The 22,927-nt window shown below is 41.9% G+C and overlaps 1 protein-coding gene across 2 annotated transcripts in view; it reads right to left on the bottom strand.

Annotated features, from left to right (window-relative positions):
* Positions 1–3,753: 3,753 nt before the first annotated feature.
* cyfip2.S (cytoplasmic FMR1 interacting protein 2 S homeolog) overlaps positions 3,754–22,927 on the bottom strand; it is a 52,617-nt gene continuing 33,443 nt past the window's right edge. For both annotated transcript variants that reach the window (NM_001092002.1, XM_018254242.2), the window contains 16 exon segments: positions 3,754–4,515; positions 5,941–6,088; positions 7,546–7,784; positions 7,929–8,023; positions 8,117–8,189; positions 8,712–8,842; positions 10,624–10,714; positions 11,608–11,751; positions 12,319–12,406; positions 13,441–13,640; positions 14,278–14,397; positions 17,009–17,117; positions 18,532–18,608; positions 19,063–19,159; positions 20,607–20,763; positions 20,849–21,002. In NM_001092002.1, the coding sequence (NP_001085471.1) occupies positions 4,348–4,515; positions 5,941–6,088; positions 7,546–7,784; positions 7,929–8,023; positions 8,117–8,189; positions 8,712–8,842; positions 10,624–10,714; positions 11,608–11,751; positions 12,319–12,406; positions 13,441–13,640; positions 14,278–14,397; positions 17,009–17,117; positions 18,532–18,608; positions 19,063–19,159; positions 20,607–20,763; positions 20,849–21,002 (2,091 nt within the window). In that variant the 3' untranslated portion in view covers positions 3,754–4,347.

Genomic DNA, 22,927 nt, shown 5'->3' with positions numbered 1-22,927 from the left:
CTGCAAAAAGTGATCCCCAAGGTACTGGAAAGGCCAAGGGGAGGCATGGACTTGCTGTGAGGAGCCATTGGGGGAGGTGACAGCACCGGTGGGCCTCAGACACCAAGTCCAACACTGCAGTAAAGTATCAGGGTGTCGCTTTTTGTATCCCAATGAGACTACAATGTTAGGGCAGAGGTTATTGTGCCTATTGATCATTTTCTGTATAATTGTATTTATCTACATATTTATATTCCTTCTCATTAATTGGATTCACATTAATATAGTTTAACTCAGCTTAGCAACTACCTGCGCTACCTGTTGGTGTTCAATAATTGCTGTTTTATTGATGTTTGTGGAGAATATTAGTATGGAGAATACTACAGAGATTATCATAAGAATAAACTGTTTGATCACTTGCCCTAGGCTAAAGCAGACAGACCTGATTGATGACCAATGATCAGTTCAAACTACAGGAGTAGACGTTCCAGTGGACAAAGATCACATCAACACTCCAATTCACCTGATGAGATTTTCAGATGTGCCCAATATTGGTCCAGATCTCAGTCTGGTAGTCAGTTGAGCCCATACACTGCCTAGTATTGTCAGCTGCATAGCATTAACTTCAGATAGGGCAGAGGAGGATGATTATAAAGGGGAGGGACACACCAGAGGCCACACCTTTCCTGCCCCCCTTCCCCCAACTTTCAGGCTGAGTCCCTCTTAGTGGGACATATTGATAGTGTCAGCCAGGTTTCTTCTAAGATCTATGGTAGGTAGGGTTGCCACCTTTTCTGGAAAAAATACCGGCCTTCCTATATATTTATATTGTTTTTTCCCTATTAATAACATTGGGATCAGCCATCATTTTTGCCGGTCAGGCCAGTAACAGGCAATAGGCCAGGTGGCAACCCTAGTCGCATGTAAGAAATTAAAGGAAGAATGATTGGAATACTGGCAGTTGCAGGTAACCACTCACAGACTTAAGGTTTGAAGTCCCTGACCTTGAGCAGTGAAAGAGTCTTGGGTCAGTTGCATGTGGCTTTTTCCACCTTTGGGAGAATGGTTTGCTTTCCCTTTACTAATTGATTGTTTCTTTTTAGGGCAAAGACACACATGGAGATTTGGGGAGATTAGTCGCCCAGTAACAAATTGCCTCTTCTTTGGGCGACTAATCTCCCCACAATGCCTTTCCGCCAGCTAGAATGTAAATTGCCGACGGGATGGCACTCGGAACGCTTTGTTTTCCAAAGTCACCGGATGTTTCCTCATAAGGCGACTTCGAAAAACAAAGTGATCCGAGTGCCATCCCGCCTGCGATTTACATTCTAGCCCAGGCCCGGACTGGCAATCTGTGGGTTCTGGCAAATGCCAGATGGGCTGCTATAAGTAGGGTTGCCACCTAGCCGGTATTTTAGCGGCCTGGCCAGTAAAAATGATGGTTGATCCCAATGTTATAGATAAATATATTGGAAGGCCGGTATTTTTTTCCAGAAAAGGTGGCAACCCTACCTATAAGGTTCCATAGAGAGTGAGTATTTAGTGGGCTGGTGGGGGCTATTTGGGCCTCTATGTGGGCTGATTGGGCCTCTGTGTACTTGAAATGTCAGGGCCTATTTTAATTCTCAGCCAGGACCTCTTCTAGCCGGCGGGGAGATTCGTCGCCCTGAAGAAGAGGAGATTTATTGCCGGGCGACTAATCTCCCCGAATCTGAGCGTGTCTCTGTCCTTACTGCTCGGTGGGAACCCTTTGTGCATTGAAGGGATGTAGCGAGGCAGCACTTCGTCCCCAGTCTATAAGATCCCAGTCAGTGCAGCTGGATTCCTCATCCCCACGGCTCTGGACAAGCTGAACTGGTATTTTCAGAGAGGGCGGTGCCTCAGGTGAGGGGGGTGTTTAAAATCAGCAGCAGGTGGGAAAGGGGTTAATTCCCAGGTAACTGAGCTTCTTTTTAGGTTCCAGGCACAGCTGGGCTTAGGGTGAGGCACAGAAGGCAATAGCCCTAGACCCCCAGCCTCAAAGAGATTTTTTGAGGGGCAGTACTAAGAATGTAAAGAGGTTAAATCAAAGGTAATGAATTAGCAGATCTTTGCTGATTGGTTTATGTAGGTGGATCAGGCTGAGCCTTTAGAATCTGACTCAATGTCTGTCAAATTCAGGGCAAGCCCCAACCAGTTATGATGATTAGGCAGGGCTGCCTTCACAAATCATGGAGACCCACTAGTGAATTTGAACCCACGGCACCCCTCCCCTATTCATCATGGGGGTCTGGACTGAGGCCGGCCACAGGTAGGGTTGCCACCTTTTATAAAAATTTTTACCGGCTGCTGGGGGCGGGGCGTGATGTCAAAAGGGGCGGGGCCACACAACGGTGACCCGCGGACGCCAGAAGAGGCAAAAAAAAAAGGTAAGTGCAGGGGATTAGGGGCAGGCCGAGGGCTCCTTTTGATCGCATTACAAATTTACCGGCAGCTACATTGCCGGTAAATTTGTAATACCGGCCCCGGCCTTGGCAGGTATTTTACCGGCTAGGCCAGTAAAATACTGGCCGGGTGGCAACCCTAGCCACAGGGGGCTTGAAATGGGGATCACATTTCCATACCCCAATCTCCCTGTCGCTGCAGAGCCCCATGTGATCTCCTTCCCACAATTGACGAGTGGGATCCTTATAAACACCTGGACATACCCAAACAAGCCCATGATACATCTGGGAATGCCGTCTCACCCCTTTAAAACCAAACACATAAGGAATCCACAGCCTGCATGGCTAATTAGCAACTCATTTAGATGCATGGCCGCACATAAATCAGCAACAAAGGACCCCGCCCCCGCTACCATCAATGGGGTCTAGTGGAGGGCCTGGCTGCCAACAAAGGGGTGGTGTTTGAAGTATCTATGGTTGCCACCTCACCCCTAGTGCACGTTCGGCAATGGCCACTTTCTACTCACATCACAAGTGGAAACATTAGAAAAGCACCAAAAAACTTGTCCTTATTTAAAAAACCCTTATTAGTGCTTTAGGGCATTACAGCTAAGTAACTACAGCTGTAATGCCCTAAATCACTAATAAAGGCTTTTTAAATAAGGAAAAATGTTTTGGTGTTGTTCTAACGTTCCCACTGATCAAACAGAACAACAGAATTGCCCACTAGACCTGTAGGCCACTCAATCAGATGTGGTATAGGATAAGCCAGTTTATGGCCCACTTGTATTTTTGGTAAGGCACAGCTGCAATACTGGTCAACTATAGGTTCATTTATTACGCTGGAGCTTTCTCCAACCAGAAGCCTAAGTACATGGTATATGCTCCATATCTATATGCATTTCTGTGCTGTGCTCTAGGAATGAAGGAGCTACCCCAGCTTAGTAGCCCTGCCGCCTCATTTTTAAATCCCCATCTCCATTCATAACAGGTCTGCTGAAAACCCAATATGGGGGCCAAACCTAAGTTAGGTTAGGGATAAGTGCAAATCAGTGGCTCATGGGCAATATGTTGCTCACCGACCCCTTGGATGTTGCTCCCAGTGGCCTCAAAGCAGGTTTTGGTTTTATAAAAACCAAGTGTAAAGCCAAACAGAGTCTCCTGTAGGCTGCCAGTCCACATAGGGGCTACTAAATGGCCAATCAAAGCCCTTATTGGGCATCCCAGGAACATTTTCATGCTTGTGTTGCTCCCCAACTCCTTTTACATTTGAATTTTGCTCATGGGTAAAAAAAAAAAAGGTTAGGGACCCCTGATGTAAATATATCAATGAAGACAAAAGAAGACATGGTCTGGATAAAAACATATTCTTTAACAAGTGTCATGTGTACATGGCAATCTCACAGAGGTACAAACATCATAGAATGGTTCCCCCGGAACAGGAACATGATTCTAATAATTCTGTGCAGGTTTCCGTTTATCTGGAGTTCTGGGCCAGGATGGGATCTCCGAGTCCTTCCACAGTGATGGATAGCGACAGCGGGAATACTCTGCAAGTCACACTAGCACAAGGTTTTCACAATAAATAGGAAGGTAAAACAGGGCGTTCGGAGATTCGTACGTTGCTGACAAGAAAGAAAAACAAAATATATTCATGGAAATGTAACAGAGCTCAGGCTGAAGCATAAAATCTAAATCTTCACAGTCCAACAAGCAGCTGGCGACAATGGAGGAGCATTCGCATTTTGGGCCATGATGGTATTTGATCCATTAGATCTCCGTGTGCAACACCAGGCTGAAGCACGTAGTATTGCGGCCACATAACGACATATTATCCAGAGGCTACTGCAGCACATGTAGTGGCAACGGGACAGACATACACCACAGCATCACAAGAAGTGCCGCAAGCAGATCTGGTGCACGTCAGGGGGTCCCACCCTCTCGCTCAGCAGGTGGTAGCCAGGGACTGGTGGATGGGAGGCTGGAAACAACGGACGTGCTCCACTGTGGAACTGTCGCTCTCCACTGATTTCATGTATTTGTTCAGCACGGCAAAGATCTCGTTGTTCAGGATCTGGTACTTGCGGATTCGGTCAGCCATTTTCTTTAGAGGCTAAGGGAGCATAAGGAATAAATCTAAATAAATCATAGATTTCTATGAAAAGATCTTTTTCCTATGATATTATCTTGCCTTACCATACAGAATATCCCACAGTTATAGCACTTTCCATCAGCCTTTCTCCATGTACTGCCCTGCAGTTTCAGCCCTTGCCCTGTCATCAGCTACTACTCTGTAATTAATGCCCCTACTCACCAGGGCTGGTCCTATCAAATGTGGGGCCCAATTGGGACCATGTTGGCGGGGCCCCTAGACAAAGTGTTGCTGGCTACTGACACACCAAGTATTTAGGAAAATAAGGGCATACAGGCACAAAATAGAAAGGAAAGGGGCAGTGCGGGGCCCCCAGAGGTGCGGGGCCCAATTGGGCCCAATTGGTCCAATTGGCCTAAGGCCGGCCCTGCTACTCACTGCACCATTTGTATCTTTCTTGTGTCTTTCCTAAGCCATGACACCATATTGCCTACACACACTCTCCTACAGCTACATTCCCATACCAGAATACAGATAAATTGGAGAGGCACAATACCACTGGCAACTGGAATGATGTATGAAGCACTACAAAAGTGTTAAAGGAGAAGGAAAGCTACCAAAGCAGTTTATTGCCAATAGATTAGCCACAATTGTACAAGCTATAACACTATATTTATTCTGCAGAATGCTTTACCATACTGGAGTAAACAGCTCTAGAAACTCTCCTGTTTATTTAGGATAGCAGCTGCCATATTAGCTTGGTGTGACATCACTTCCTGCCTAAGTCTCTCCCTGCTCACTTATAGCTCTGGGCTCACATTACAGCAGGGAGGGGAGGAGGGAGAGAGAGAGGAGCAAACTGAGCATGCTCAAGCCCTAGCCCTGGAGGTTTAAGCTGAAAACAGGAAGTCTGATACAGAAGCCCATGAGTACACAATAGAAGGGAAGAAATGTGGTGTTTCTTTTGACAGAGGACTCAGAGCAGCATTACTTTGAGGGTTTACTGGTGTATTTATATAGACCTTTCTAATAAAGCTTACTTAGTTTTAGCCAGGGATGCACTGAATCCACTATTTTCGAAGCCCAAATCTTTCACGAAAGATTTGTCAGAATACCATACCGAATCCTAATTTGCATATGCAAATTAGTGGTGGGAAGGGAAAACATATTTTACTTCCTTGTTTTGTGACAAAAAGTCATGCAATTTCCCTCCCCACCCCTAATTTTCATATACAGATTAGGATTCGGTTCCGCCGGGCAGATGGAATCGGCCGAATCCTGCTGAAAAAAGTCGAATCCTGGCCGAATCCAGAACAAAATCCTGGATTTGGTGCACAGAACTGATTAACAGGGAGCATGGAATTATTCTATTATTGCCCCCCTTAGTGGCAATCTTTGGGCATGGTGCAAGAGAGAAAGAGTGAGAGAGATAGAGTGACTGCTCACCACGTTCTTTATGATTTCATCCTTCCCGTCCTGCCGCTGCACCTTCAACAGGTGATAACAGAAATCAAACAGGTCGAACCTGCGCTGCTGCCCGAGGAGAACGATAATGGCACAACCAGCCCAGTTTAATCCATCTCCAAAACACTGCCTGTGGGGGTGACATAGGAAAGCAAAACATGGATATTTAGAAATACAAAAGGAACAAAGGGAATCAGGGTCTGGGAGAAACAGGATGAAAGGAGAGTAAAACAGTCGTTGCTCAACAGAGGATTATCTCTCTAAACCTGATATAGATCCTGTTTGACTGGCTGCAATAAAACAGGAATGACAGGGTTTCTGTAAACATCAAGGACGTTTTTGGATCCGGTCAAGTATTTCAAGTCAATAAACCTTACAATAAACCAGTCCAGTGAATAAACATTTCATCCAATAAACTTTAATATAGGTGAAAACAATGAAAGATTGTTGCAACACTATTTTCCTGGCACCACACGTTACTACCTCTCCCCCGACCGCTCCTGTTCTATATTGTATTTTAAATGACAAATATGAGCCATGTATATTGTGCACAGGATGAAGCAGCATTAATACATCTCTACTGAGAAATACGGGAAAACATATTATTTGCAAAACACATCAGTTAATAGTGCGGCTCCAGCAGAATTCTGCACTGAAATCCATTTCTCAAAAGAGCAAACAGATTTTTTTATATTCAATTTTGAAATCTGACATGGGGCTAGACATATTGACAGTTTCCCAGCTGCCCCAGTCATGTGACTTGTGCTCTGATAAACTTCAGTCACTCTTTACTGCTGTACTGCAAGTTGGAGTGATATCACCCCCCCAGCAGCCTAACAACAGAACAATTGGAAGGTGAAAAAATGGCCGGCGCTAATCACAAGCGACGATTCGTTTTCCGTGAGGCAACTTTGGGCGACGTCAGAAAACAAATCGCTGTGTGTGATTAGCACCGGCGATTTTTCATTTTAGCCAGCGCAGAGTGAGGGAAGACCTTTGGGGGAGATTGGTCGCCGCAAAGACGAGGCGATTAGTCGCCAGGCGACCAAATCTCCCCAAAACGCCCAGTGTGACCTTACCCTAAATGTAACTGAATGTGTCTCAGTGGGACTTGGCTTTCACTACTGAGTGTTGTTCTTAGATCTACCAGGCAGCTGTTATTTTGTGTTAGGGAGATGCTATCTGGTTACCTTCTCATTGTTCTTTTGTTTGGCTGCTGGGGGGGGGGGGGTGATATCACTCCAACTTGCAGTACAGCAGTAAAGAGTGACTGAAGTTTATCAGAGCACAAGTCACATAACTGGGGGCAGCTGGGAAACTGACAATATGTCTAGTCCCATGTCAGATTTCAAAATTGAATATAAAAAAAATCTGTTTGCTCTTTTGAGAAATGGATTTCAGTGCAGAATTCTGCTGGAGCAGCACTATTAACTGATGTGTTTAGAAAAAAACATGTTTTCCCATGACAGTATCCCTTTAAGTATCTTTATTACAGACTGGTTGCTATGGGTTACTGCCCCAGCGTTGACAAATAAGCCCCAGATTATTTCCCATTGGCCGATTTGCCTTTTCTATAACAATACTCACTCTGCTGTGAACTCATTTGTCCCTACAGGGATACAGTAGACAAACTGCATAGCGCTCCACAGGCGGTGAAGCTCGACACACTCGTCCACGTGCATCACCCCGTTGGTAGGTGGGGGTCCACGCCAGATGGGGTCCTGCAGGTAACTGCGAATTCTCGTCAGGATGACTTCAAACATAGAGAGGCCACAGCACAGGCGTTCCTTGGTCAGAAGATCTCCTTCTCGTGCAATGGCGATTTGCTGTATGAAAACATGAGATCTGTGAGAATCTGAAAAGCATGTATTTTATCTGAAATTCACTTGTCATTGGTTAATGTTACGTCTATTCCATCATAATATGACAGGCAACACGTCTGGGCAATTCTTCTGCTCCATGTGCCATACCTGAGGTGTCCCGAGCCTCTCAATCAATGGGACAAGGTGAAGAGGAGCATATTTAGCTTCCAGCCGTTTCATCCTCACCTCCAGGCGCTCCCCCTCTAATGCATAAGAGAGAATGTTGCTGTAGGTTATAGGGTGTGTATCACATTGGGAGGACACATGGAAAACTGTGCAATCGTTGTTATACCTACCTTTGATATAGACACGTGGTAAGATATTCTGGAATGGGGCTGCATGGAGAAGGTCACACACCTCCTCTTGAGACTGCAGATAATTATTAAAGGAGAAGGAAAGGCTAAAATTAAGTAATCTGTATCAGAAAGGTCTATATAAATATACCAGTAAACCCTCAAAGTAATGCTGCTCTGAGTCCTCTGTCAAAAGAAACACCACATTTCTTTCCTTCTATTGTGTACTCATGGGCTTCTGTATCAGACTTCCTGTTTTCATCTTAAACCTCCAGGGCTAAGGCTTGAGCATGCTCAGTTTGCTACTCTCCCCTCCCTCCTCCCCTCCCTGATGTAATCTGAGCCCAGAGCTATGAGTGAGCATTGACTCAGGCAGGAAATGATGTCACAGCAAACTAATATGGTAGCTGCTATCCTAAACAAACAGAGAGATTCTATAGCTGTTTACTCATGTATGGTAAAGCATTCTGCAGAATAAATATAGTGTTATAGCTTGTACTACTGTGGCTAACATAACAGTACCAACAAATACAGCCCAGGACAGCAATTATTCTGTATGAAAACCATGAGAGATACACGAAGTGCAAATGTTTCTTACCAATGCCTGTTCTATGAGCAGACAGAAGAGTATGGCATTTCCCACCTCTCGTAGACTCTGGAACACATCTGTCTTCAGCTCTGCATACTCTATAATGTCCTTCAGCTGGTGGTGAAAGAACTCAAGGATCCCTGGGAAACCAAACAGATTGAATAAGAGATTCGGAGGCACTTTCCATTCAAACCAGGGGAGAATTGGGTTGAAATGCCGGAAGAATAATTCTACATGTTCCATAAGCCTCATGGGTGCATAGGTATAGTTCTACCTTGGTCTCAACAAAGCCAATAGTCATTTGGGTGGAGTTGAACCTTGAGGATGCAAGTTTGGATTTGGTTATGTTATGGGGTCCAGAAATTTTAAGTAGAGGCAGAAAAAGCCAGAAATGGCAAAGTACTATGTGGAAATGAATATGGACTTCTGCAAGTAGAGTACAGGCATAGGACCTGTTATCCAGAATGCTTGGGACCAGTGTTTCCCAGATAATGGATATTTCCATCATTTAGATCATACTTTAAGTCTACTATGTAAACATTAAATAAACCCAATAGACTGGTTTTCCTTCCAATAAGGATTAATTATATCTTAGTTGGGATCAAGGACAAGTGACTGTTTTATTATTACAGAGAAAAAGGAAATCATTTTTTAAAATTTGGATTATTTCAATAAAATGGAGTCTATTGGAGACGGCCTTTCCTTAATTCAGATCTTTCTGGATAACAGGTTTTCGGATAACAGATCCCATACCTGTACAGGTATAGGAAGGCAATCTGTCATAGACTCTGTTTTAATGAAATAATTCAAATTATTTAAAACGATTTCCTCTGTAATAATAAAACAGTACCTTGTGCTTGATCCCAACTAAGATATAGTTTGGGTTTGATTAATGTTTAAATAATTTATTTATTGGACATAAGCTATAGAGATTTAAGTTGTGAATAAATATATGAATATAAATTATCTACTTATATCTGTGTGTGTGTGCGCAGAGAGGGGCAAAACCCATACAAATTTAAACATTTTTGAACATTATTTGCATGGATTAGCATAGATATGTATCTTTATGATTGTCAAATAGTCAAGTCAATTTATCTTATTGCAAAACTCAATAAAAAGAATGGAAAAAGAAAGAAAAATTTTAGTTTATTAAAAAATATATATATAGAGACAGTGTATCACACACACTGGGACTTAATATATATATATAGTGAATAAAGTATCCCCTCTTGTAAATTATAAGGATATTATAAGTTACCGAGGAGTTTTATACAGGTCATGGAACTCCGACATGACTTCTAATATCCTCATATTTTGCAACAGGGGGTACTTTATTTATTATAATACACAAGTTTCAATGAGTCATGTGACAGAAATGACATCAGAACTCACCGTTTATAATTGATGACATCAGAACTCACCGTTTATAAGGATATAACTTACAAGATATTCATGGCTTTTGTGTATTATATCCTTATAAACGGTGCGTTCAGATGTCAGAACGCGCCGTTTATAACAGGGGCCCCAGGCCGCCGAATTTGACGTCGCGTGTCTGAAACGGTTGCCGCTGCGTCCGGAATGGACACCAGCGCGTCAGAAACGGACGCTGGTGCGGCCCAAATTGGACGCCGGTGACCAGAATTTCGACTCCGCCCCCCCACAAAATGTTGATTATAATGCATAATGTACCCCCTACTAGAAATTTATAAAGATATCAGAAGTCGCCTCGGAGTTATGTGACCTGTATAAAATATATGTATATGGTCACATAACTCCTCTGTGACTTATAATATCTTTATAAATTACAGTAGGGGGTACATTATCCACTATATATAGACACATACACTGTATCTCATATGCAATAGCAATCATCACGTGACAAAGTTTATATGAATTGTATATATTTCGTGGATCTTACCGGGAGAGCCGTATTCATGCCTTGGCAGCCGGCAGATTTTCGGCATCACCTCAATAAGTGTCTTTACATACTGCAGTACAGTTCCCTGAAGCTGAAAGGAGGTTGAGAAATAAAATGCTGACACCAAATGACATTCTAATACTGAATCTTACATTTGGAAAACACCAATCATATTTCAACTTTTCAGCACAGAACATCTAAATAAGACACTGGGCAAATTTGCCCATAGGCAGTTACCAATAGCAAGTAGAACAATGAATGCAGCTATTTGGTTGCCATGGGTTACTGCCCGGGGCAAATTTGTCCAGTGTTGATAAATGACCCCCAAGTATCTGCCTCTAAAGTCTGATTACAGTTTAATAAAAGCAAGCCTAAATTGAAGTATTTGCCCCAAATTATTTTGATTTTTCAAAGTCCACCAAAGATCAATCTAAATTTATCAAAAAAATCTACGTTTTTAACTTCAGGTGAATAGGCTGTATTCAAGTCGTTCGAATGGAAGTTTTAGCACATTTGATCGAATTCGAAATTAAGTATTTGCCCCAAAAAGTCCACCAAATGACTCCAGGTTCTAGGAGGTCCCCCATAGGCTAAAACAGCAATTCTGCAGGTTTTAGATGGCGAATGGTCGAAGTTTTAAGATATTCAAATAGTCTCATTTTTTTCAAATTCGAATTGAATTTTGGCCTAAATATGCCCCTAAATGAATCAATTTAGAAGAGTCAACGACCCCCTCCAGAGTTTCTTTAGAAGGTGAAAAATTAAACTTTACACTTCAATATTAGAAAAAGTCACAAATAGAAAATGGAAAGTAATTGGAAAACGTCTTTATTTCCAGTGAACTCAAAGCAACTGAACTGAAAAACGTGCTTGAAGGTGAACAACCCCTTTAAACATCTCTGTTCGGGTGAAAGGACAAGATCATAACAAATATCTTTGGTTCTTCTCTCAATCCCACCCCTTCATATTCCTCCTCCTTCTTACCAAGCTTTTGACAATTTTCAGCAGCTCCTCCATCACGACTGCAATACCCTGATACCCCAGCAGGCGGCAGATGGTCTTAAAATGCGGGGGCCCCACGAAGTTTCGGTATGAACTATATATGTGGCTGTAGGCAATGTTCAGAGGCTTTGGGTGCAGATAAAAACAAAAAGAAATGGAAGAAATGAATGCTAAACACATAGTGAATATTTTATAATTCGTATAAGGAACACTGTTCCACGTATAAACTACACAGTAACATTAGTAAGTTTGGTTGAAAAAAGACACACGTCCATCAAGTTCAACCTTTTAAAAGTGATGGGCGAATTTAATGGATGCTGGCGTCAGTTTTTTGGACACTGGCGCATTTTCGCCAAAAAAACAGACGCCGGTGCCGTTTCACGGATTTTTCGCCATTTTGCAATATTCGCAAATTTTACGGCGAAGCAAAACGTCGCAAATTCGCCCATCACTACCTTTTAACTTTATTTAAACCCGCCTAACTGCCATTGGATCCAGAGGAAGGCGAAAAACCCCATTTGAAGCCTCTCCAAAACTGAGCCTGCCCAGCTTGGTAGGTAGGATTTAAAACTCTTCCATGGAAAACTATTGTTATTGATGTTTTAAAATTCAAATTTAGAGAATATGTTTGGTTGCCTATAACAAATAGAGCTCCATTTGGAGGCACAATTGTAATCACATTCAGCAACTGACCTTGGACCCATATAGGTAATATGGCTGCACATTTGCAGGTTTATCTCTCTGCGGCTCCTGTGTGAATGGGATGGCGGTACGTACAAACCTGGGGTAAAAGAAGCCACCATTTATAAAGTCACCCAGTGAGGCTACAGTACAAACAAACATAGAGCCAATTAAAGGAGAACTAAACCCTAAAAATGAATGAGGCTAAAAATGTCACATTTTATATACAGAACTTATTGCACCAGCCTAAAGTTTCAGCTTGTCAATAGCAGCAATGATCCAGGACTTCAAACTTGTCACAGGGGGTCACCATCTTGGAAAGTGTCTGTGACACTCACATGCTCAGTGGGCTCTGATTGGCTGTTGAGAAGCTAAGCTTAGGGCTCGTCACTAATTATCCAGCCGAAAATGAGGTTGGTCTGTAATATAAGTTGATGCTACAGGTTTGCTGATTATTAAATTCTAATGCTAATTGCACTGGTTTCTGTGCTGCCATGTCTTAATTATTTGTATTAATTACTAATCAGCCTTATATTGTGACATTTCTATTCTATGTGTACTGTATATTGTGAGTGGGTCCCTAAACTCAGTAAGTGACAGCAGCACAGAGCATGTGCAGTGAATCAGCAGAAAAGAAGATGGGGAGCTACTGGGGCATCTTTGGAGACACAGATCTTTACTGCTAAAGGGCTGTGGTTGCCTCGGGCTGGTACAGAAGCCCAAAACATAATGTACAACATTTCTAGCTACTTCTTTAGTTAAGCTTTAGTTCTCCTTTAAACACAACACATCATTTCCATGCAAAATACTTAGGAAAGCGACATATAAGCATACATAACATATAAACCTCATATATTGCATTACATTCTCCCCCTTAACTCTGTGAAGTCAATGAAAGATGAGAGGAATTATTTAGTGCCTTTAACCTCTGTGCTGCTTGTAGTCTCATGCTAAGATAATTAGGTGTGCGTATTAACTTAGAAGGAGCAGAAATGGGACTAAAAATGTCCTGCTATAAATGTAACTCTACCCCAGATCTATAAAATGGCATCATGTTTGCCCTATAGTGTGGTTAGGCATTATTCTCTCTCTAGACAGTTTTTCAGATTATTGATATAATGACAATCCACCCACCGATTGGTTGAGCCATTATAACAGTAGTTGGGAAGGAAGTCGAAATTGAGTTCCCAGAAGACATGCAGGGTGTTCCTCCCATAAGGAGCCGACACATTGTGATTGGCTTCTCGGAACATGGCGTCAAAACTATCCAAGGTCAGGTGCTTGGAGAGAAGCCGGTGGGTTAAGCGATTGATGTCAAGCAGCCACTCTAGTTCCTGGGGAAGATAAGGGCAAAGAAAAAGTGATGCCTTTAACTGTTCAAGATACCAAGTCAACATTGCAAAATACATCATTCCTCCTGTCTAGAAAGGAAAGAATCTATAAAGTCTGTGTGTATAAATCAAATGGTGGGACCATTGTCCTCAAATATAAACTGGGGCAGCGGTTGCATGTGGGTTTTACACCTCCATTTTCCAAGAGGCTTTCCCTGAAGTCAGTCGTAGGGATCTCCAACAAATTCTCTCATGCAGTCTCAGAAAGATTTCCAGGTGTGATTAATCTGATGTTCTAGAGCAGTGATCCCCAACCAGTATTGTTGCTCTCCAACCCCTTGGATGTTGCTCTCAGTGTCCTCAAAGCAGGGGCTTATTTTTGAATTCCAGGCTTGGAGACAAGTTTTAATTGCATAAAAACTAAGTGCCAAGTAGACCCTCCTGTAGGCTGCCAGTCCACATAGGGGCTACCAAATAGCCGATTATATCCCTTATTTAGCATCCCAGGGATTTTTTTCACGCTGGTGTTGCTCCCCAACTCTTTTTTACATTTGAATGTGGCTCACGGGTAAAAAAAGGTTGGGGACCCCTGTTCTAGAGCAAAGCTAGACAACAGATGACCTTCCCTGTGTGCACTTACCACGATAGAGGTCAGATCCTCACTTTCAAATCGACTGATCGCTTGATCTAGAGACTTGTACATGGCAGCTGAGATCCGCTGAGTGATGAGCCTATTTAGATCAATGGATCTGCCCAATAGCTGTACAAAAAAACCACAGGAGAATGTAAAGAGAAGTAAAAGCAGAGTGGAAGCTATTGGAGCTGTGACTACACCTGCATCTTGGTACCTAAACTAAGGTATCCTTATAAGCATGCAAATAATTTGACTTTTTCCTATACAACCAAAACTGTAGGCTGAGGGAACCAATTGGCAAAGCTACATTAAGGGGTAATGGGCATAGGTTTATAGAGGAAATCCATTTAAAGAACTGGGTTTATTGGAGGCATAGTTGTTTGTAGGAAGGCAAGGCAAGTGCCAAATTTTGCACAGGGGATGATGGCACCCTAACTATAGTCTTGCAGTGATTAAAAACTAATTAAACGGCTTGATGGACAAGGTTCTCTCTCTCTACAGGCCTCAGAGGATAACTGCAGCCTCAAGAAACCCAAAAGCATAGCAGCCGTGTGGTTTACCTATAGAACAACTTATCTGTTTGTTATACAGTTAAGGCCCCATACATGGGCCAATAAAAGCTGCTGAAAGACCGAGCCGACAGCTTATTAGCCCATGTGTGTGGCCATCCAATGGTCTTTCCCGATCGATATCTGGCTGAAAGTCGGGCAGATCTCGATCGGGCAAGTTAAAGAATCACGTTGGATCGCGGCCGCATCTGTGCGTATATGTGGTCCCGCAATCCGACCTCCCGTATCGGGTGCATTATGATCCGATCATTGGGCCCTAGGGTCTTCGATCAAATCAGCCCGATATCGTCCACTTCAATGTGGGCATATCGGGGAGAGATCCACTCGTTTCGCAAACAAGCAGATCTCTACGTCTATGGCCGCCTTTAGTAGTAGACTAAACTTTCAGGTTCAGAATCCCAGATACATTAAGCAGGTAGTTCCAGGATTACTGAGAACATCAACAACACCAGGCTGGGAGCAGGGAGATTCTCTGCTGAAAATATATACTGTATGTAAACAATACTCCAGCCTAGCTGTATATCAAATAACTCTCAGCCATGAGCGACAGACCCGATTCTCCTGTAACTACTCAGTTATCTGCTTCAGGGTGTCAGAACCCTAAGGTTAAATAGCAGTGGTGTAACTATATATTACTGGGCCCACAATAAATTTATTTGAGGGCCCCAAACATATCCAGAGGTTGTCCTGTTTTACCAATATATGTTGAGATTGCTCATTAATTAAGGCAAAAATGTAACCCCTATACCTCCTGGGGCCCCCTATACCCCCTGGGCCCCCATGCAGCCGCAGGGTCTGCTTCCTCTGTAGTTACGCCCCTGTTAAATAGAATTCGGTAATGGTAATTCGGTAATGGCACACTCCAAGTTGCCCCTCTATACATGAGAGTAAGGGAGGAAACAAGGTAAGGTTTCTGTGGTTACTGAGCAAAAGATATAAAGAGACCTGCAAATAGGATTGATACCAGGGGACAAAAAGAACTCAAAGAAAGCTGCTCGACCTATTCTATAACATGTAAATACTCCATTGTAATTCCAACTTCCCTAACAATAACCCTTTCATCAGCACCAGTTTCCTATTATGTAGCTACATCTTGATGACATTGCTTCCATGCCTCTAAAAAAGCTTCATTGAATGAATTCCCTGGGCGGGGTGATACTGCTAAACCCCATTAAAGCCCCAAACAGATATGGCATGTGGCAGAGGCTAAATATAGACTGGAGATTTAGAAACACGAAACCTTGTGTCTAATCCTAATAACTCATTACAGAGGACAACTGCTAGGCCTATAATGAATATGTTTATCCAAAACATGATGTAATGTTTAATACACCCAGCTTAATAGCCCAGGGCTACAAGGTGCTTTTGAATGTGTATATATTTGTGTTTATATTACACAACTGTATGAGCAATACTGTACTTTAATAAGGTTACATTAATAGTATATAGAGGGGATAGGGACCTGGTGGGTGGATCGGGGGTGGGGTCTGGTCAGATTAGGAACGTGGCCAGGCAGGTACTGTATATGTAGGTTTGCCACGTTTTGTACAAAAAAATACTGGTCTTCCAATATATTTATGTTTTCTTCCTATTAATTACATTGGGACCAACCATCATTTTTACTGGCCGGACTGTTAAAACACCGGCCAGGTGGCAACCCTATGTATATGAGGGACTGAGGTTGATTATGGAAATCTCCTCTTCTTCGGGGCGAAAATCTCCCCAAACTGCCTTCACCCTGCCCTCCGCTGGCTAAAATGAAAATCGACTGGGGGAAGGCACATGCGGCACTTCGTTTTCCTTAGTTTCCTCATGTGGCAACTTTGCGAAGGGTTAAGGGAATGACCTTCATTTGCATATAAAGCTTGTGGGTCCCGTCAGGTCCAGAGTGGGATTCAAAAAGTGGGTGCTGCGTATAACATCCAGCCCTTGCCCTACCAGTGCAATTAATAATTAATAGTCTAAGGCATCTTACAGCAGTCCCTCTGACAATGATCAGAATTCAAAGATCAGTTTGGGCCTGGGTTTTTGGGTCAGATCTACACCACTATCTGCCATTCTTTCTATCATCAAGCCAAGGACCTGCTGCAACTGCAGAGATACACCATGAAGTTCTGAATTATTCTGAATTAGGTTGATTTTTCAGGCTCAAAGAAGTCGATTCTCACCTGCACATGTCGCTGCTTGAGCAGAGTTTCATATCGATTGGAGGGTGGGTACGGAATAATCACCCCGTAATTCTTGCACTCGGCACGGAATCTTTTATCCAGCAAGACGCTAGAGACACACAGAGACAACTTATTTTAATATTCTATCCAGACACCTTAAATTACAACTCCCAGCACCCTCAAATCAGTAAATTATAAATGTTGCAGTATACTTTACATAGACTATACCTGCCCAGTAGTTAAGTAGTTATAATATGATTATCTCAGGATCTTGCATTTAATGTGATGTGAGCGCACTGCATCGCCGCAGGGCTAGGGGTAGCAATGTAGTAATATCTAGTTGCTTAACTAGATATTACTGGGCCCCACAGCAAATTATTTTTCAGGCTCGCAAAATTATTTAAAAAATATTTACCAATAATTATTCATCTATCTATCTATCCTTATTTATGATATATATACTGAATATGTATATATATATATATATATATATATATATATATATATATATATATATATATATATATATATATATATATTTGTGTGTGTGTGTCTTTCTTTTGCATGAACTATCAGTCTTTACTATCTATTCATATATCCTTATCTAATATATATAATATATATAATAAGCCAAAAAACCGCACTCGAAGGACTTAATGGGTAAGAAATAAAGGTTAGTATTTTATTTTCAACGCTTTCGCACCATCACTCGGGCCGTCTTCAGGATTTCCTGAAATTAAAATACTAACCTTAATTTCTCACCTATTATGGTTTTTGCCTTATTATTTATTGATTTTTTTGACCAGCAACCATTAAGATGTCAGTTGTTTTGAGTGCACCAGGCTGGTTTTGAAATGTATATATATATATATATATATATATATATATATATATATATATATATATATATATATATATATATATATATATATAGTGGATAATGTACCCCCTACTGTAATTTATAAAGATATTATATGTCACTGAGGAGTTATGTGACCATATAAAAGCACGAGGCCGCAGACGACTTCTGATATCTTTATAAATTTCTAGTAGGGGGTACATTATGCATTATAATCTACATTTTGTAAGGGGGTCGGGAGTGGGGGTCGGAGTCGAAATTCTGGTCGCTGGTGTCAGATTCTGGTCGCCGGCGGCCAATTTGGGCGTGCCGGTGTCCGTTTCTGACGCACTAGCATCCATTCTGGATGTGACGGCGTCTGTTTCTGACGCACCGGCGTCCGTTTCGGACGTGCGTCATCAAATTCGGACGCACAGCGTCAAATTTGAATGCGCTGCATCAAATTCGGCGGCCTGGGGCCTTCGGCCTCATGCTTTTATATGGTCATGAAACTCCTCGGTAACTTATAATATCCTTATATTTTACAAGAGGGGGTACTTTATTCACTATATATATTTCAGCTCTATTTTTCCTGCCTTTTTCTATACATTTTCTTGCCCCTGATAAAGACCATTGTACAGCGTAGGGCTTATTATGTAGAATTAGAAGTGAGCGATTTCTATACCTGCCAGACATGGCTTTGTAATAAGCAAAGATCTGATCAGAGAGTTTGTAAACGAACTGGTCAAAACACAAATTCACCTGCAGGGAAACAAAAGGCAAACGAATCAAGGACAATAAAGCAGTGAAATGTAAGTATGATACAATACAAGAGATTTAAATCTCCCTGAATCCCACTGACCAGCACAATACTCTGGCAATGTAAGTTTTTCCCAATTATAAAAACATATATTATAAAACATACAAATTATAAAAAGTTCACTTAATGCCTTCATGCTCCCAACAAAAACATTTCTGGTGTCCCTCAGCCTGACTGAATTGTGAACCCTCCATCCGGTGGAATAGGGGGGCCCAGATGTTGTAATTGATGTGATTTATTTATTTCCTTACCCGCCCTGCTCTCCCTACAGTAATCAATAATTAAGTGCTATTCATTAGGTGCTAGTCAGAAGTGTTTAGGTGCAACAAGATTCCGACCTTTTCTTGGCAATGTTTTTGATAAAATTGACTTTTAAGCCCAGAAACACAAACTCACCTCTGCCTCAATCTCATCGTACAAAAACTGTTTCTTAAATTTGGTCAAAGCATAGTAGGCGCTGTCATTGTAGAGGTCCAGGGGATATAACACATACCTTACGGACAAGAAGAGGAAGATCAAAAACTGTTCCCAACATTGATTTCGCTCTTATTTTATTGAGGTAATGCAGCAGTTCAATAGTTCAGTACACTATAGGAATCAGCAGTTAGAGTTTTGTCTACTGCAGTTAACAGTCGGAAAGCAGATATCTAGTTGGTTGCTATGGTTTACTTGACAAAGTAACTAAAAGGTTGACGCACTGTAGGGATATTGTCTAGAACAGGGCTGTCCAACTGGCGGATGCGGTCCGTGCCCCCCTGTGTGTGGCCCCTACATAAAAGTCAGCCTGCTGTGACTGTTTATCTTGTGTAAAATTTAAAAGATATCAAACTGAGATTAACTGGCCCCTGCATTGTTCATCCCTAAATTCAAACTCCTGTATTGTGCACACATGTAACACCTCTATTGTTCACACCCTAAAGCTCAGTACTGTTCACATCTCAGACCCAGACTGAAACTGCCCACATTGTTCACCGTTCACGCCTCATACAAAGTGCTGGAGGGACACTGTTCAGTCCTGGTAGGTTTCCTTGTCACCTGCTCTATTCTGCTTTCCCTATACTCCCTGTGTGTGCCATACTCTGCCTGTCCTATGCTCCCTGTGTGTGCCATACTCTGCCTGTCCTATGCTCCCTGTGTGTGTCATACTCTGCCTCCCCTATTCTCCCTGTGTGTGTCATACTCTGCCTGTCTTATGCTCCCTGTGTGTGCCATACTCTGCCTGTCCTATGCCCCCTATGTGAGCCATACTCTGCCTGCCCTATGCTCCCTGTGTGTGTCATACTCTGCCTGCCCTATGCTCCCTGTGTGTGCCATACTCTGCCTGCCATATGCTCCCTGTGTGTGTGCCATACTCTGCCTGCCCTATGCTCCCTGTGTGTGCCATACTCTGCCTGCCCTATGCTCCCTGTGTGCAGTGGCAGATTAACAGTATGTTAGGCCCCTAGGCTACCCCTTTCTCCTGGTCCCCCTCCGGGCCTGCCTACCGCCCACTTTTGGGCCTGTGTACGTGCATTGCGCATGGGGGGCCGGAAGTGTGGAACCCAGTGGACCCCCCGTGCTCCAGTCCGACCCTGTATAGATGGGTCTATACTATGCAACTTTTCCATTGGTATAGTTTAGAATTATTTGCCTTCTTATTCTGACTTTCTCCAGCCTGCAGCTAAAAATGCTGTTTGGCGGTCACTGACCCAGTAACCCAACAAAAGATTGGCTGTAAGGCTTCAGTTTCATTTTATTTTTGCTAATGTTATTTTGCCAGGTCTTCTACTATTCATCCTTTGTCAAGACTGATTCCTGATTGCTTAAGCACTAACCCCTTAGAGACCAGATAGGTTAAACTGAAACATAAAAAGTATTACGTTTAAGGTGAAACCCCCTTTAAACCCTAGTCAGGATCTCCTTAAAGGCCCTAAAGCAGGGATGATGCAACAGAATCTTACTCCATCATGGAAGGCTCCTTGGTCTCAAGGATGTGGTCAGTCAGGATCCAAGGCATTGACATCTCAATGGGGAACTGGATACGGCGCCCCATTGTCAATTCCAGAAAGAACTCTCGGAACCAGAGCTGGGAGAGGTCACAGCACTGCTGCAGGGCCTCTGTGTAACGGAGAGTGCAAATTAGAGTGCAACTCACTTGACTGTCGTTATAATGCATAATGAGTAAAGGAAGATGAACACTTACCACTGAAGTTGAGGAGGTGAGTGAAGAAGAAAGACTGCTTATGGAATTCCTCAATCGCCTGAACTATGGGTCCATCGAGACTGCTCCGTAGGGTCTTCTTAGAGCCACTCTTATCAGCAATCAGAGACTCGAGCATTGTGCGCACCATGTATAACTGCACGAAGCAATATTACTTTTTATTATGTGGATGGAAAGGAGAAATGAATCATCACAGCACCGGATTGTTTCACATTAAAAACCACGCAACATCGTTACACCTAACGCGTTTTGGGTGCTTCCGCCCTTAATCATAGGTATAAAGAACAAGAGTGCCCAAATATACAGATATAATTAGCAGTGCCCTCCGCAGGTAACTGTAACACATATTAATGGCACCCATAATAGTGGACACTCTATATATGTCTGTAAATCACACAATGTTAATATATATATATATATATATATATATATATATATATATATATATATATATATATATATATATATATATATATATATATATATATATATATATATATATATATATATATATATATATTATATATATATATATATATATATTATCAAAACAGGGGGGTTGTGGGAGCACTCTAAAGGCTTTAAAGTATATATAAGTATAATAAATGCTATTGCATATGTACCCAAAACAGGGGTTATTTTGTTACAAAGTTATGATCATAAAATTGATAAGCCACCATACCACGTCAAGGTAAACCCCGATCCTATGCTTTTAAAATTGGGCGTTTGTTTTGGGAATATCTCTCCTTTAAAAGCCTGATTGCTGGCTGGGGAGGATTTAGCCCTTAGTGAAAAAAACAGCGTTCAACGGACATTGATTACAGGTAATGCTAAAATGCACATAAAATATAAAACAAGTTAGGGACCGCCATTCGGGGTTTACCTTGACGTGGTATGGTGGCTTATCAATTTTATGATCATAACTTTGTAACAAAATAACCCTGTTTTGGGTACATATGCAATAGCATTTATTATACTTATATATACTTTAAAGCCTTTAGAGTGCTCCCACAACCCCCCTGTTTTGATATTGTATATTTAGCCAGGAGCTGTGGCATAGCTTCAGTGGTTGTAGCACCCCATACCCCCCTTTAAACTAGTGGTGATCCTATGCTTTTAAAATTGGGCGTTTGTTTTGGGAATATCTCTCCTTTAAAAGCCTGATTGCTGGCTGGGGAGGATTTAGCCCTTAGTGAAAAAACAGCGTTCAACGGACATTGATTACAGGTAATGCTAAAATGCACATAAAATATAAAACAAGTTAGGGACCGCCATTCGGGGTTTACCTTGATGTGGTATGGTGGCTTATCAATTTTATGATCATAACTTTGTAACAAAATAACCCCTGTTTTGGGTACATATGCAATAGCATTTATTATACTTATATATACTTTAAAGCCTTTAGAGTGCTCCCACAACCCCCCTGTTTTGATATTATATATATATATATATATATATATATATATATATATATATATATATATATATATATATATATATACAAAACCAATAATAAAAACAGAAAAAGGAAAAAGAAAAGAAAATAATATAATAATGGAAAAAAAAACCAAGAAACTGAGCATAACCTAGAAACAATTATAAATCATAAATCCAAAATAACAGAAACTTCTTTACACAAAATGATCGATATCAAATCTGGTGTTAAGACCCCGAGGACTGCGTGTATTCAGAGTAATTCTGTATATACCAATATACTTCACGGACATTTTGTGAACATAGGATATCACCTCCTCTCAAGGGCACACGTACCCTCTCAATCACTTTTACAACTAAATCCTGAATACCACGTTTATTACACATACTGAAATGTTTTCCCAATAGGGGATTTGGTGTCTCCCATTTCTATAGCACTCATATGTTCCCTAATTCTCTCCTTGAGGGTGTGAGTAGTTCGCCCAACATGTCTGAAGCAAGATCTACACTCCAAAAGATAATTCATATGATTACTGCAACAACTACAATACCTACGTTTTTTTAAAACCTTGCCCGTCACATTAGATTTAAATTCAGAGCTAACTGCAGGTTTTGCAAGGATATCGT

Source organism: Xenopus laevis, chromosome 3S (assembly GCF_017654675.1).
Source record: "Xenopus laevis strain J_2021 chromosome 3S, Xenopus_laevis_v10.1, whole genome shotgun sequence".
In the NCBI taxonomy this organism is placed as follows: domain Eukaryota; kingdom Metazoa; phylum Chordata; class Amphibia; order Anura; family Pipidae; genus Xenopus; species Xenopus laevis.
The sequence above is the reverse complement of the archived record's forward strand: the minus strand, read 5'-3'. Positions and strand labels throughout refer to the sequence as shown.